Raw genomic sequence first — 17,850 nt, 5'->3', positions numbered from 1 at the left:
AGACGCATTACGTTTTTTCCAATGGGGCTGTACTCACACAGGCTCGTGTAGGCGCCGAACGCAGGTTGAGACGCAACATGCTGCATTTTTCCTGCGTTCGGCGCCTACACGCGCCTGTGTGAGTACAGCCCCATTGGAAAAAACGTAATGCGTCTATTCCTGCGCTCCCCTGCGGATAAACGCAGAAAAACAGAATGCAGGGGAGCGCAGCTACAACCGCTCGTCAGTAAGAGCCCTAAATGTCCTCCCTATAGGAAAGCAGGTCACAGGGATAACTTTCTTATCCCTATCATCCAATTTGACTGTATTTTAGATGTATATTGTGCGTTCTTTTTTTTTTTTTTTTTACATATTTTGACTGATCGCCATATTGTTTGTTTTTTATACTGTGCTGTTGGCCTGATTATCCTCGGAAGTTCGGAACCCTATCTGGGTCGAGCCGACTGCTAATTGATTGTATTTAAATGAATTGCAGCCGGCACTGCCCTGCTAATTGCATTTTGCAGAAGTGTCCCCTGATTTGTTACATAATGTAGGATCTTTAGTGCTGCCAAACAAAGGGAGGTGTAAAGCAAACACTACAGGCTGAATAGGGCTGCTTCATTTTGTTGATTAGCCATTTCCTTTAGCAAAATCCCCCCTTTTGTATATGGATGAAAGCTGTCTAAGCTGGGCATGTATGGGTGGGAGTTGTAAGTATTGGTATGCAATGACCAGTACAGCTAATATGTGCTGTGTTCCATCTCTGCGAGGGAGCCATATGTTGGCAGAGGAGGTGATCGCACACATGGGAGATGCTTGGAATTGCCATGTGTTTGGTCAGATAATACTCCTGGCCTTCTGTACTCACACACTTCTTCATTTCAGTTCTCTGCAGAAGGGGGTAAGCAACCGAATGCTCTTTATACTTTATATGAAATGATCTTACTAGGCCAGTAAATAAGCATGATATCACAGAGCTAAGCTTTATACAATTATATATTATAATAGCATACAAATGGGTTGTGAGACGTCTATGGTTGATCACAAATATGTTGGGCAGAAATCATTAAACCTCTGTCGACCGTGTGCCTGGTTGCCTAACAGCAGGACATGTCTTTTGTCTGCTTTACTGCCCCATATGTCACCACCAGTGCTTGCCATATATATATATATATATATATATATATATATATATATATATATATATATATATATATATATATATATATATATATATATATATATATATAGAGTGTTTCCCCTTGAGTAGTGGTGTCAGGTAATTGACTACTGCAGAGCACCGTAGTTACATGTGCCATAGCACTTAAAGTGATACTAACACTAAAAAAAACTACTCTTCAATGTATGACTGTACATTATGGGGCACATTTACTTAGGGTCGAATATCGAGGGTTAATTAACCCTCGATATTCGACCGTCGAAGTAAAATCCTTCGACTTCGAATATCGAAGTTGAAGGATTTACCGCATTTCCTTTGTTTGTACGATCTAACGAATAAATCCTTCGAATCGAACGATTAGAAGGATTTTAATCCATCGATCGAACGATTTTCCTTCGATCAAAAAAAGCTAGGAAAGCCTATGGGGACCTTCCCCATAGGCTAACATTGGTGCTCGGTAGGTTTTAGGTGGCGAAGTAGGTGGTCGAAGTTTTTTAAAGAGACCGTACTTCGACTATCGAATGGTCGAAAAGTCGAACGATTTTTAGTTCGAACCGTTCGATTCGAAGTCATAGTCGAAGGTTGAAGGTTGAAGTTTATTCTATTCCTTCACTCGAGCTAAGTAAATGGGCCCCTAAATGTTGCCTATAGGTCATGTTGATTTTCACTGATACTTCTGCTTTTGTAAGTAATTGTTACTTGAAGTTCTCAAACCTGACTGTTTTTTCCAACCTGACCCTTCTTAATCTGTCAGTTTCTAATGCTAACTGACTACTGCTGCACAAATATGGCCGACCCCTCATAGAGGAACATGGGGGATCAAATAGGTAATGTAACCGCTCTGGACAAATAATTTTTGTGGCCAAATTATAAATAGCATGCGAAGACAGTGTCAGTCATTTCATTTCTGGTGTCAGTATCCCTTTAAGGGAATCCAAAACATTTTTGCAGAGTTATGAGGTGGGTACCACCAGCTCTTTGTTGCAACATTGACAACTTTCCCTGTATGTTTATTGTGTGTAAATAATTTTTTCCCCCCTGCATCCATATTTATAGTTAATGAAATGTATTTTACTAAAAGTAAATTTACAGTTTATTGTTTATTTGTTTTAAGCTCATTTGTAACACGTGGGAAATCTGCGCTACCAATGGGTAACAAATCATCTGAAAATACCTTTGAATACAACGTTTATCTTTGCTGGTAAAACACAATAATTGGATAATTGCACGAAGTTTCCTTCCAAGGTTACTGTGCATGATTACCTAATGATTGTGTTTTATTTCATTGTTCCAGGTGCCAAGGAATTTTCAGGTGATTTTCAGTGAGCTTTCCTGTCGGCACAAATCTCTCCATGCGCCATGAGCCTTATGGTTATGGATGTTTATTACATATCACTGTTTCCATGACGCCTGGAGGTGACTTAACGTTTCCACCTCTCCCTGACAGAAGCCTACCTTCAGCAAAACTATTGCCTTTTTTTTTTATTGAGTCAGGGCTTCACCTGTCATGGTGAGAATCATGTGTGCAATGGATAACCAGGGATGGCCAAAAACCACCTCTGGGTTTTTTAAAAGCGGAATTTGGCTCTTTCAGTGCAGAGAGTGCATTGGCTCCCCTACAACCAGCTGTGACACTAAAGAGGTAAACATTAGGGGGCAGCACTGGGGCTTTTGGAAAGCAATCAATCCCCTTATATAACCCCACTGAAGGCTTTCTGACACTTAAAGGAGAAGGAGAGTCATTTCTACTTGGGGGTGCCAAAGGTTAGGCACCCCCAAGTGATCGCCTTTATTTACCTGACACCCGGGCCGGTGCTCCTATCAGCAGAAAACTGCTCCAGCCCAGAGTTATTACAGCGAGCATCACAGAGCGCTCATCTGCATATGCAAATTAGGGGCAGGGAGGGAAATCGAGTGACTTTTTATGACAAAACAAGGAAGTAAAAAATGTTTTCCCATTCCCATCCCTAATTAGCATATGCAAATTAGGGTTTGGATTCGGTTCGGTATTCGGTCGAATCTTTCTCGAAGGATTCGGGGGTTCCGCCAAATCCAAAATAGTGGATTCAGTGCATCCCTAGTTACTAAGTAAATAGTCAGCTTTTTGTTAAAGTTTGGCTTTTCACTCTACTGGGAATGTGCAGCCTCAAGAAGAAATAAGATGCCGGAAGAGGATCGCTCCGTGGTGCTTGCTGGAAGAACCCCAGGCTGGTGCAGTTTTCTGCTGATAGGAGCACTGACCTGGGGTGTCAGGTAAATAAATAGGGATGCATTGAATCCAGGATTTGGTTCGGGATGCGGCCAGGATTCGGCCTTTTTCAGAAGGATTCGGATTCTTCCCAGACGATCTGAATCCTAATTTATATATGCAAATTAGGGGGCAGGGAGGGAAATCTCGTGGCTTTTTGTCACAAAACAAGGAAGTAAAAAATCTTCTCCCCTTCCCGGCTTAATCCAAATAGTGGATTCGGTGCATCCCTATAAATAAATACGATACCCCCAATTATAACCGGAATTTCCTCCTTTAAGGTGGCCATACAAAGAGATAAATATAATAGATGCCAATTTGACCATTCTGAACCAAGTGGGCAGCTTATTGGCCCAAGTATGGGGCCCGAGGCCAAATTATGGCAACAGCCCAATAGATCAGCTCATTCGGTGACCTTACCAAACTAACTTATCTTTTGGCATATGGCCAGCTACAGTTGCTACAATTGAAAACTTGTTGTAACAAATAAAAATGAATTACAGAAAAATCATTGATGTAGTAAAAAAAAGGGATTGACCCACAATCAACACATGATAGATCTCTCTTTTTAGACATTAAACAGTCCATATATTTCAGAAGTATACCGCTAATTTAGGTGTTTGCTTTCCCTTTAATACAGTTTTATTATAACACTTTTCTTTTCTATTCCCTGCTCTAGTGCCAGACTCTCCCTAACAGAAACTTGATGCTGCTTTGCTTTTGTAGCTGTTCAGTGGGCACACACACACATACATGCACACGCACACACACGCACATACACGCACACACACGCACATACACGCACATAGCCACTGGTTCTCTGGTAGTGCACACGGCAATGAAGAGCTCAGCTGGCAGGGTAACTGGAGATTGTAAGGTTTGCCGAGCAGAGCAGCTGCTTCTGGAATCTGTTCAGTCAGCAGATAAGAGGGTGCATATCTCCCTCTCAGGGTACAATACATTCTTTCATTAGCTGCTTGTAACCGCCACGCAGATAGAGGACAGACAGACAGCTGCAGCATTGTCTGATCTGCAGACATATAGGAAACAGTTCTAGATACTTTCCCAATACCATCACTAGTCCACAACAAATCTGTTTATGGCCAGCTTTAGCCAAACCTGTCCAGAGATATCTTTAGGGTTGGGGCAGACGGGCGGATTCGGGGAGATTTAGTCGCCTGGCGACTAATCTCCCCGATCTGCCTTCCGCCTGCTTGAATGAAGAATCGCCTGCGCTAATGCACTTGCTGCACTTCGATTTCCAAAGTCGCCCGAAGTTGCCTCACAAGGAAACCATGGGCCGACTTCGGAAATCGAATCACCGCGAGTGCATTAGCGCAAGCAATTCTTCATTCAAGCAGGCGGAAGGCAGTTCGAGGAGATTGTCGCCCCGCAGAAGAGGCGATTAGTCGCCAGGCCACTAACCTCTCCCTGAATCTATCCATCTAACCCTAAAGGACAACTAAAGTCTAACTAAAGAAGTAACTAGAAATATTGTACAGTATGTTTTGGGCTTCTATACCAGCTGAAGGCAACTACAACCCTTTAGCAGTAAAGATATGTGTCTCCAAAGATGCCCCAGTAGCTCCCCATCTTTTTTTCTGCTGATTCACTGCACATGCTCGGTGCTGAGCTTAGGGACTCACTTACAATATATAGTACACTTAGAATAGAAATGTCACAATATAAGGCTGATTAGTAATTAATACAGATAATTACTACATGGCAGCATAGAAACCAGTGCAATTAGCATCAGAATTTAATAATCAGCCCTGTAGCATCATCTTATATGACAGGCCAACCTCATTTCCTTCTTGATAATTTGCAAAAACCCCTAAGTTTAGCTTCTCAACAGCTGCTCAGAGCCCACTGAGCATGTGAGTGTCACAGACACTTTACAAGATGGAGACCCCCTGTGACAAGTTTGTAGTCCTGGATCATTGCTGCTATTGACTAGCTGAAACTTTAGCCAAATACATTTTTAGGGTTTAGTTCTCCTTTAAGGAATGGGACCCCCAACATTAATAACCCAACAAGCTGCATATTAGAGTGAGAGCCCCAAAATTAAAAGTTTTTTTTCATACAGAAATAACAAAATGGTTATTTTGGCTTCACCTTGGAACCCAGAACCAATTATTTTGGCTGTTATGTAGGGTCACATGTTGTTTCATCTTTGGGCGTATCTTATATGCATAACACCCTAATGGCGCAGGCAGATGCTGACAATATTTGCAGACATATTAAAGCATAAAACATACACAGTGATAGGCTTTGTGGTAACTGACGTACTCAAAAATATACATATGCAGATGGATTTTCACGCTCCAGTGTGACGTAGGATGTCCTTACCGCCATAATTCGTTTGTTCTTAAATGGGACTGTGCTTTTAAAAGTATCACTGTCATTAGTACACTTTGGGCCTAGGATGGAAAGCATTTTAATAAGCAGGTGTTTGTCAGGAGCCAGTGGTACAGAAATAGAAGCTGGATTGTGTCCTAGTGACAGTGGAGTGTATGGGTCGGCAGGTGTGATTAGTAATGCAAAAAAGAAATGTGAATCAGATGCAAGCAGCTGTCAGTTCTTAGTAAAACATGCTGTGATGAGCTTGCCAAGAATTTTGTGTGGGGTGGGGGAGAAGAACTGGCATTTGCATTTGTTGTACTAGAATAGGTCCTGCTTGTGCATATATTTGTAATTGATTTCTCTATATCTCGCTAGGTGTTTAATACAGAAGCACAATTGCAAGCATTAACCGCTCTCAATATTCATGGATGTCTACTTTTTTAAATATAATTCAGCTATAGTTAAGTGCGTGTGGGTTAAGATTCTACATTAAGGATTTTAAAGGGACGAGGACACCCTGCTACAGAAAGCACTTAGATACAATTGGAGATTATAATAAATAAATAGCCTTATGTTTGCTTTTCTAGTCTAGTAACGCATGGCAACTAATCAACAGGTAGCATTTATTGGCCAACAGTTTGATAACAAATATCTGATTGGTTGCTATGGGTTACTAGACTAGCAAACATAAGGCTGTTTATTACATTATCTCCAATTGTATCTAAGTGCTTTATGGAGAAGGGTGTCCTCGTCCTTTCTTAAGATTCTTAACTATAGCTGAATTATATTTATAGAAGTAGACATCCTCCAATGTGTTTAGCGGTTAAAAGCAAGGTACTGCATCAAGGCAAGACTCTTTATAACACCATTCCCTTGTGTAGCAGCAGTTTCCAATACTTGACAAACAGGTACAGGTATTGGACCTGTTATCCAGAATGCTTAGGACCTGGGGTTTTCTGTAGGGATGCACCGAATCCAGGATTCGGTTCGGGATTCGGCCTTTTTCAGCAGGATTCGGCCGAATCCTTCCGCCCCCGGCCAAACCAAATCCGAATTCTAATTTGCATATGCAAATTAGGGGTAGGGAAATTGCGTGACTTTTTGTTATAAAACAAGGAAGTAAATATATGTTTTCCCCTCCCACCCTTAATTTGCATATGGATTCAGTTCAGTATGTGGCTGAATGTTTCGCGAGGGATTCAGGGGTTCGGCCGAATCCAAAATAGTGGATTCGGTGCATCCCTAGTTTTCTGGATTACAAAGTCTACTAGAGAATCACGTAAACATTAAATTAACCCAATTGGCTGTTTTTTTTTCCAATAAGGATTAATTATATCTTTGTTTGGATCAAGTACAAGCTACTGTTTTATTTTTACAGAGAAAAAGGAAATCATTTTTAAGAATTTGGATTATTTTTAGGGATGCACCGAATCCACTATTTTGGATTCGACCGAACCCCCGAATCCTTCATGAAAGATTCGGCCGGATACCGAACCAAATCCTAATTTGCATATGCAAACCAGGAGTGGGAAAAATGTTTTACTTCCTTGTTTTCTGACATAAAGGCACGTGATTTCCCTCCCCACCCCTAATTTGCATATGCAAATTAGGGTCCGGATTTGGTTCGGCCTGGCAGAAGGACTCGGCTGAATCCGAATCCTGCTGAAAAAGGCAGAATCCCGAACTGAATCCTGGATTCGGTGCATCCTAATTATTTTATTATAATGGAGTCTACGGAGATGGCCTTTCTGTAAATTGGAGCATTCTGGATCATGAGTTTCCTAATAGTGGATCCCATACCTGTACTTCATTTATCAGAGGGCTGTTCCTTATTCACCACTCAAGATGCAGACTCCATGGCCACTATATGATCAAGGTGTGGTAAATACACTAGACCTAAATCTTGAGTTTAGTGTCTGTGGGTACCTAACCCAAGGCTCCCCTTAGCCACAGCTAATCAACAGCATTCATACAATTGTACAATTAGACCACAGACATATATCGCTGGAGCTGTTGCAGTTGTCTGGTCAATAGACCTTGAAATGAGCTGATGGCTATACAGGAGGTGCCAGCATTGGGTCATGCACATATGACTTTATTCTCTAAACTCTGGATTTGCAATCCTCTTCCAGGGTGAGGAAAATAGGCACTGCTTTAAAAATCTGAAAATGCAGTTTATTTTTACCCCAGTTTGAGCTCTGTATACAGTCTGGTCTGTTGTGCCTGGACAAGAACTGATGCACATTTGCACATTTCAGGAAGTTATCATGCGCTGATATTTATAAGGAACGCTGGTCTTCTCTTCCTGCTTACATAATAAAGTCACATCAAAAGATATAACACTATGCGGTGAGTGTGTATAGTGCGCTGTACTTGTGTACGGATCACTAATAAATAGGATAATCCAACTGAATATCATTTATCTCTGAATATTCATTTATCAACGTAGACTTAACTGTAGTGTTATCGTTTTTCCCCCCTCGGTTAAAGGGTAACATAACATTTAGTCTACATTTCCTTATATAATTGGCTTATGGAAATACTAGGGGCTTCTAAGAAAGTGTTTTATTCAGGCTGGCTATGGTCTCCCTAACCACTTCCCACAGCCCATCTGAAGAGTCATTATTTGTTTTTAAGGGGTCAGCAGGGGGCATGTTATGATATCACTTGGGGCATGATTATTGGGAAACAATCAAGGATTGGATTTTACAAGCGAAAACATGGTAGGAGCTTGTTAAGGTTTGTAAGAAGTGGAATACCATAATCACATGTCAGCATGTATTAAGCTTAAAGGGATACTGTCATGGGAAAAAATGTTTTTCTCAAAATCAGTTAACAGTGCTGCTCCAGCAGAATTCTGCACTGAAATCCATTTCTCAAAAGAGCAAACAGATTTTTTTTATGTTTAATTTTGAAATCTGACATGGGGCTAGACATATTGTCAGTTTCCCAGCTGCCCCTGGTCATGTGACTTGTGCTCTAATAAACGTCACTCTTTATTGCTGTACTGCAAGTTGGAGTGATATCACCCCCCTCCCTCACCCCCAGCAGCCAAACAACAGAACAATGGGAAGGTAACAGCTCCTTAAAACAAGATTTGCTGCCTGGTAGATCTAAAGCTGGCCATAGACTCAAGAGCCGCTAGTTTGGGGACATTGCCAAACAAGCGGATCTTTCCCCGATATGCCACTTACGGCATGGCTATATCGGGGGTAATTCGAACGTTCGGTCGGTTAAAAATCAAACCTTCCCGATCGATATCGTGGCCAGATATCGATCGGGAAGACCCGTCGGAAGCCCCCATACACGGGCAGATAAGCTGTCAAATTGGTCCAAACTACCGATAACAGCAGCTTTATCTGCCTGTGTATGGCCACCTTTAGAACAGCACTCAATAGTAAAATCCAGGTCCCACTGTGACACATTCGGTTACATTGAGTAGGAGAAACAACAGCCTGCCAGAAAGCAGTTCCATCCTAAAGTGCTGGCTCTTTCTGAAAGCACATGACCAGGCAAAATGACCTGAGATGGCTCCTACACACCAATATTACAACTAAAAAATACACTTGCTGGTTCAGGAATGAAATTTTATATTGTAGAGTAAATTATTTGCAGTGTAAATGGTGCAATTTAGAAATAAAAACGACATCATGAAAATCATAACAGAATCCATTTAATTGAGTAGGAACAGCCATATCATAATATAGGTACTCCTCTACCCAAAGCACCTTTACTTTCTAATATAATATTAATAATATTAAATATCTATAATATTACCGGATTGCCTATGGTTTCAGCTTTCTTCCCCATTGGCATTGTGGCATTTCCCTTTAAGAGATGCTGGCTTCATGTGCACAATACATGTATGCGTCGTTTAGTTTCCATAAACAAGAAGATTGTTCTAGCAGAAAAGGAGCTTGAGTCAGCTTTGTCTCCTGCACCATGATGTAATGCAGGTTTCTGGCTCAGTGCGAGTCCAAGGATTGGAAATGAATAGTTATGGGGTATCTGAGGGGGCCAAATGTATCCACGGAAAATGTTACAGGCGAAACGGAGACTTATCTGCAGGAATACTTGGCAAGTCCTCACTGCCTTTTTAACGCAAATTAATGTGTCTGAGGATATAGATGCCTCTCGTTAGCACAAATTAATTTGTCTGTAGATGTGGAAGGTTGGACGGTTTCATGCCGTGCCAAAAAGTTGCACAAGCCTCAAATGTTTTTGATGTATTTCCCTTAAAGCAAAACCAACACTTATGTACAGTAGAGGATGTTGCAGATTTCTTTAGTATTTACTGAACCTATTTTAATATTTCTTCTGTATTACTTATATATTTGAATATATATTCTTTCTGCAAGTAACCTGTTCCATGGATGTCCTTTTGTGCCTTCCAAGCCCCCATTACCACCTGGGTCGGTGGAGGATTGTTGCAAATTTGTCTGCTTCCGGCTCTGGGGGAATGGAAGCGGTGGAGGAAAGTGCATGGCCCTTTTTGTAGATTGTTGCCACATCTGTCACATTGGGCAATGGCTCACAGGCAGAGTGTGGGTGTTTATTTAATGATGCAAAAAAATCATCTTTGTGTGCCATTACCTTTAAAGCAGTCCTGATTAGTATTGTCATCTGTAAACTGGCATTATGTATTAAATTGCTATTCAGCAATATTTATACCTGGGACCTGGGGCTACTACGAAAATAATTTAAACATGAAATAAAATTAATAAGAATTTTGACTTTAATAAGGACTAATGGTAAATGTATCTTAGATGGGATCAAGTACAAGGGCTATTTTTTGTAATTCTGAGCTTTCTGGATAACGGGTTTCCAGATAACAGGTCCCATACCTGTGTATGTATGTATATATGTATGTATGTATATATATATATATATATATATATATATATATATATATATATATATATATATATATATATATATATATATAATACACAAAAGCCATGAATATCCTGTAAATTATATCCTTATAAACGGTGAGTTCTGATGTCATCAGTTATAAACGGTGAGTTCTGATGTCATTTCCGTCACATGACTCACTTAAACTTGTGTATTATAATAAATAAAGTACCCCAGTTGCAAAATATGAGGATATTAGAAGTTACCTCGGAGTTCCATGACCTGTATAAAAACACTCAGCCTTCGGCCTCGTGTTTTTATATGGTCATGAAACTCCTCGGTAACTTATAATATCCTTATATTTTACAAGAGGGGGTACTTTATTCACTATATATATATATATATATATATATATATATATATATATATATATAAATATATATATATATATATATATATACACATACATACATACACAGGAGCCATGAGTATCCTCAGGGGCGTAACTATAGAGGAAGCAGGAAGCAGGGGGGCCTAGGAGTGTAGGGGGCCCAGTGAGACCCTAATTAATTAGCAATTTTAATATATCTTGGTAAAATAGGCCAACTTATAAATATTTTGGGGCCCTAAATTGAATTTGCTATGGGGCCCAGTAACAACTAGTTACGCCACTGAGTATTCTGTACATTTTATCCTTATAAATGGTACTCAGTGATGTCATCAGTTATAATCGGAGCTTAGTCATGTAATTGAAACTTGTGTATTATAATAAATAAAGTACAAACTGTTGCAAAATATGAGGATATTGTAAGTCACCTCAGAGTTCCATGATTTGTATAAAAACACTCGTCCTTCAGCCTTGTGTTTTTATATGGTCATGGAACTCCTCGATAACTTAAAATATAAAATGTGTGTGTATGTATGTATGTATGTATTTATGTATCTATATATATATATATATATACACATACAGGTATGGGATCAGTTATCCAGAAACCCATTATCCAGAATGCTCCGAATTACAGATTGGCTGTCTCCCATAGACTCCATTATAATTAAATAATCCACCTTTTTAAAATGATTTCCTTTTTCTCTGTAGTAATAAAACAGTACCTTATACATACTAAGCTATAATTAATAGGGATGCACCGAATCCACTATTTTGGATTTGGCCGAACCCCCGAATCCTTAGCGAAAGATTCGGCCGAATACTGAACCGAATGGGTAGGAATGGGAAAACATGTTTTACACGATTTCCCTCTCCGCTCCTAATATGCATATGCAACTTAGGATTCGGATTCTGTTTGTCCAGGCAGAAGGATTCAGCTGAATCCGAATCCTGCTGAAAAAGGCAGAATCCTGAACCGAATCCTGGATTCAGTGCATCCCTAATAATTAATAATATAATCCTTATTGGAAGAAAAAACTGCTTTTTGAGTTTATTTAATGTTTACATGATTTTCTAGTAGACTTAAGGTATGATGATCCAAATTATGGAAAGATCAGTTATCCGGAAAACACCAGGTTCCGAGCATTCTGAATAACAGGTCCCATACCTGTACGATGTGGATAGACCAGCACTCTCTTTTAGCGAATTTCTGCATTTCGCCGCCGGCGAATAAATTCGCAAAACTGGAAGGAAAATTAGACAGCAAAAATTTAAGGGAGTCCAAATACCCGGAAGCCGGCATCCGTTTCTTTGGGCGCTGGCGCATTTTCGAATTTCACGGGAAATTCACAAATGTTTCAGCAAAACGGGACAAATTCGCCCATCACTACTCTTTTTACGTGAATGATTAAAGATGTACTATTCATGGTGAAACACATCACAATCCAATGTTTCAGTCCCAACTTTTTCCTAGACAAAACATTGCATTGTGACGTGTTTCACCATGAATAATAAATTAGAAATCATTCACGTAAAGAGAGTGCTGATTCATTCACTTCGTATATATATATATTATATTGGGGAATTGATGTAATAGATGTAATATTGCGCCAAGTGGGGTTATAAGGTGAAAAAAGAGTTGCAATGAGTTTTCTGCTTTGCAAGAAAATGAACTCTGCTTTCACGGAGTTGGCTCTTTCATAACCCGCATCCTGCTGAGAGACAGCTGTTGCTGGGAGTTGTAGTTGAACAGCTAGATACCCTTCCCAGCTGCCGGGTCACAGGTTGGATATCCTCTTCCTTTCGGACATGTGGCCCCACCTATCCTTTTGCTTGGGCACAAATGGACACTGGCCGTGGAAGCGAGTTACAAAGAGAACTCCTCAGGGACTGGGAGAGCAGTAAGTGTTTAGAAACATTGGCTTCCTGGTGACTCTGTGCCTTTGATAAAAACCCGTTTCCACAAATTGAATTAAGAGGATCTCTTTAGTGTAATTTACAGAGGCTGTCAGTATAGTAATTCCACTGTCCCGGGAACAATCGTTCACACCTCCAAAAGACAACTGCTTCCACGGAACACAAGAATCCATTGGGATGGAAAGGCCGACTCCATTGACTAAGAATAATTTAAATGCCCCCCTAGGAATGGCTAGTGTGAAGTCTGGGAATCAATTCTAAAGGACGGTTACCAAATGCAGCCTTTGTTGTTTACAAAACCAAGGTTAACAATACATTCAGTAATGCAGTTAATTCCACGTTACACTACATTGCAACTATAGGTCATAATAAATATCCCTTGCGTTTCAATAAACCCCCAACTACATAATCATCTCAAAACTCATCTTAAAGGGATCCTTTACCTTTAAAATTTTAGTATGTTTTAGAAAGGCTAATTCTAAGCAACTTTTATGTTGGCTTTCATTTTTCTTTATTATATTTTTTGAATTATTTCCAGGCCCAGATTTGTGGCGAGGCCACAAAGGCCCCGGCCTAGGGCGGCACAATTTGAGGGGCGGTATGCCGCCCAGCTGCATCTACAAAGGAAAGGCGAGTGTGCGCTCGTGGGGAATGTGCGTGCTTGCGGGCGCTAGGACCTGGCAGACTAGGGACAGGCGCATGCGCTCGCAAGGGGGTTTCACGCTTGTGGGCGGCGCTAGGACCCAGGTGGCCTAGGGGTGCGAAAAGATGAAATCCGGCCCTGATTATTTCCCTTCTTCTTCTGACTTTTTCCAGCTTTCAAATGGGGGTCATTATAAAAACAAATGCTCTGGAAGGCTACAAATTTATTGGTAATTGCTACATTTTATTACTCATCTTTCTATTCAGACATTTTCCTATTCATATTCCAGCCTCTTATTGACAAAAAGATGGCTGAAATTGCAAACTGGAGAGCTGCTTAATAAAAAGCTAAATAACTCAAAAACCACATATAATAAAAAATTAAAACCAATTGCAAATTGTCTTATAATATCGCTTCCTACATCATACTAAAAGTTAATTTAGAGGGGAACAATCCCTTTAACTCTATCATCTTAATAAGTACATATGGGGTACCTAAAATTAATCCCTACCATACAGTACAGGTACGGGACCTATTATCCAGGGGTTTTCCGAATAACGGATCTTTCCGCAATTTGGATCTTCATACCGTAAGAACAATATACTAGAAAATAATGTGAACATTAAATCAAACTAAAAATCTGGTTTTGCTTCCAAAAAGGATTAATTATATCTTAGTTCGGATCAAGAACAAGGGATTGTTTTATTATTACAGAGAAAAGGGGAATAATTTTTAAATATTTGGATTATTTCATTATAGTGGAGTCTATGGGAGACGGCTATTCCGTAATTCAGAGCTTTCTGGATAACAGGTTTCCGGATACCTGTATATGCATGTACTACTGATTTAGGCATTTAAGTAGTTTTTTCTTTTGTCCTTTTGTTGAATCTCCATGTGTAAGTACTGATTGATTGTACTTTTTCCCTGTGGAAAGTTCTCTGCTACAGCGCAGATAGGAATGTTGGCAAAATCCCCCTGTTTAATCACAGTACGTCGTTCCATACCTTCAGTTTTATATAAGCGCACAATGTTGTGTTTATGTACATGTTAAGTATGCAGTTCGGTTCTCAAGTAACTCATATTTCATCTGGTTCAGTTTTGCTGTAGGCAACAAGCAAATAGAAAAGAGCTGTTCTTTCCTTGTAATACCCACTAGCCATCAGAGGCATAACTACAAGTCACTGGGCCCCACAGTAAAATCATTTTAGGCCCTTCTCTCTAAAATTTGCAAATATACAATTTCCAAATAAATATACTGTAGTTTTTTATTAAACAGTGTCCCATTGGGCCCCCAATTCCACCTGTCTAGTTGCTTCCTCCATGCCCCTACTAGCCTGCTAATATGTTATTATATATTGTATTCGCTGATGTGGAATACATGGCTGGAAAAATCACCTTGGAGTTCCATGATCTGTGGCCTTGTCCCGTCAGTTCCTTTGGTTTACTGAAGTAATCAGACACTTATAAACTTCTTACAATTTACTGTAGGGGATGAAGTATTCCCCATATACATTAATGGTGTTGTGTAAATCATCCTTCGACCTTACCATTCCTTTCCATGGTCACAGAACTAAGTGACTCCTAATGTAATTATCGGTTATAATGGAGGCACAGCGATGTCACTTTTGTCACAAGATGCGTTAAAACTTGCATATTATAAGAGATATTTGTCTTTTAAAATGTAAACAGATGAGTCACGGTGGAATTTCATGACTTGTATATCTGAGCTATATCAATAACTCAGTGACTAATATCCTTATAATTTACACTAGGGAAACCTTATCCTTATAATACATGAGTGATACTCAGAGTTCCCTGTATAACTCAGCCTGCAGCCTTGTGCCTTTATATGGTCACAGAACCCCTCAATGACTTCTAATATCATTATAATTAACAGTAGGGAAACATTATCCCTTATAATACATGAGTGATACCCAGAGTTCCCTGTATAACTCAGCCTGCAGTATTGTGTCTCGCAGAACCCCTCAGTGACTTTGAATATCCTTATAATTTACAGTAGGGGTACATTATCCCTTATAATACATGAGTGATACTCAGAGTTCCCTGTATAACTCAGCCTGCAGCCTTGTGCCTTTATATGGTCACAGAACCCCTCAATGACTTCTAATATCATTATAATTAACAGTAGGGAAACATTATCCCTTATAATACATGAGTGATACCCAGAGTTCCCTGTATAACTCAGCCTGCAGTATTGTGTCTCGCAGAACCCCTCAGTGACTTTAAATATCCTTATAATTTACAGTAGGGGTACATTATCCCTTATAATACATGAGTGATACTCAGAGTTCCCTGTATAACTCAGCCTGCAGCCTTGTGCCTTTATATGGTCAGAGAACCCCTCAGTGACTTCTAACATCCTTATCATTTACAGTAGGGGGTACATTAACCCTTTATATTACATGAGCAATACTCAGAGTTCACTGTGCATTGTGCTTTTTATTGTTCACATAATTCTGCGATTAGTATAAGCCTAGTTTTCTTTGTGAACTAGGATTTCATATCTATCTTTTTTTAAGTTACTGCCAATTTGAGAATTCTATAATGACATGTTTCTTTGCCACTTCCGTGGTTACTAGAATGAAATAAAACATTTAATGGAGAATATTATTTGTAATAATGGGGTAGAAACACAGTGCACTGGCAGAAGAGTTGACTTGTATCAGGTGAATGGAAACCTTTGGATACCAAGGCACCCAGCAGAATGCCAAGCAACTCCTACAGCACCAGGGGAGAGGAGATGTTTCTGGCATCAGACGATACCTTAATCTCATACGTGCGAAGAGAGTATGTTTTCCTCTCTATAAATAGGGTCCACATTTTCTCGTCTTAGGCTTCGTTTCCTGAAAACTATAATAAAACTTGTAATTAAAGTCTGACAATGCCAGGAAGTGCTGTCCTGAGGAGTAGGAGGTAGGAAAACTGGCAAAATTGTTTTGGGGAGGAAAAAGGAATGAGAGAGGGCACAGGAGGCCAGCAGAGTGCCAATAACTACCCAAGGGTAACACACGGAAATGCTTCCCCCCCCTCGCATTATATGTAATGTTTATTTTATTTTCAAACATTCAGCAGCATTCATACAAGAAATAATATTTATTATTTCTATCTTTTCTTTGGCCCAAGGCATGGATACTATTATCCGAATTCCACTGGGCACAATAGAACAAACAAGGAGTTGTTTAGGTAACAGATAAGTAACCAAGCAACATTAGCAAGGCAACATATTTGCATGTACAGGATATCAATGCCTCGTATGTTAATCTAAATCTAAATTATTTATGTGCCTCGGGTGCTTTAAAAGGTGTTTGCATAGCCAGGGCGTTTTATATCTGGACGTATTGTATTTGCATACTGAAACAAAATGTGAACCTTCCAATATACATCCATTTAAAATGTTCAAGCTGTATTAAAGATGCTTGGAAATGTAAATACAAATGAAATCAATATTTGTCTGGCTGTCACCGCTGGTTCTAACTCCAGAAACAAAGTAACAGAAGCCAGGTGATTAACAGACGTAGAGGAGAACTGGCTTCCACCATATTGTTTTAAGAGTCGGAACCAGAGAACAGAAAGTCATACATAGTAATTACATGTGTATATAACTTTAAAATCATTGACATTTTTAAAATGAATGTATATTGGAAAGTTGCTGTGAATGGAATCTTCTTTTCCGTGTTGTGAGGCGTTAGCTCTTAAGACATTTGATATGGACCAAGCAACTCTCTTCTAAACGTAATTGGGGCTCATTTATCAACACTGGGCAAATTTGCCCATGGGCAGTTACCTATAGCAACCAATCAGGGATTATCTTTTTAAAGACAGCTGCAAGTAGAACAATGAAAGCAGCAATCTAATTGGTTGCTATGGGTTACTGCCCATGGGCAAATTTGCCCAGTGTTGATAAATGACCCTCGCTGTGTCTTCTTAGCTTTTGTTGTGGGTCTTACAGACTCATAGTGGGAATTCTTGCGTGAGCAGGGAATAATGTCTCCGTAAACCTAATATTGTGCCGTACATTTTCCATAGAACGGCATAGCAGGGGAGGAGTGAAATGTAAACAATGGCATACAAATAAGCGATGTCGCCAAATGAGCGGATCTCTCCCTGATATGCCCACATTGAGGTGGGTGATATCGGGCAGATCCGTTCGTGGGCCCTAGGGCCCGATGATCGGATCAGAATGGAGGCAATACGGGCGGTCGGATCGCTGGACCACATCAACGAACAGATGCGGCCGCAATCCGACAGGATTGTTTTCCCTGCCCGATCAACAT

General features: G+C 40.0%; 1 protein-coding gene across 3 annotated transcripts in view; it reads left to right on the top strand.

The window, feature by feature from the left end:
- LOC108701070 (rho GTPase-activating protein 39) overlaps nt 1-17,850 on the top strand; it is a 73,252-nt gene that overhangs the window by 29,756 nt on the left and 25,646 nt on the right. The window contains exon 1 of one of the 3 annotated variants that reach the window (XM_041577198.1): nt 447-883. The exons of 1 other annotated variant lie outside the window; for it this stretch is intronic. Coding sequence is in view for 1 of the 2 variants with exons in the window: in XM_041577197.1 (XP_041433131.1) it covers nt 3,324-3,415 (92 nt within the window). In the remaining variant the exon portion in view is untranslated. Of the gene's footprint in view, nt 1-446; nt 884-3,279; nt 3,416-17,850 lie in introns of those variants that run through there. One more of the 3 variants, XM_041577197.1, reaches the window with a different exon arrangement.

Source organism: Xenopus laevis, chromosome 9_10L (assembly GCF_017654675.1).
Source record: "Xenopus laevis strain J_2021 chromosome 9_10L, Xenopus_laevis_v10.1, whole genome shotgun sequence".
NCBI lineage: Eukaryota > Metazoa > Chordata > Amphibia > Anura > Pipidae > Xenopus > Xenopus laevis.
Note: the sequence above shows the minus strand (reverse complement) of the source record. Positions and strands in the feature narration are given on the sequence as shown.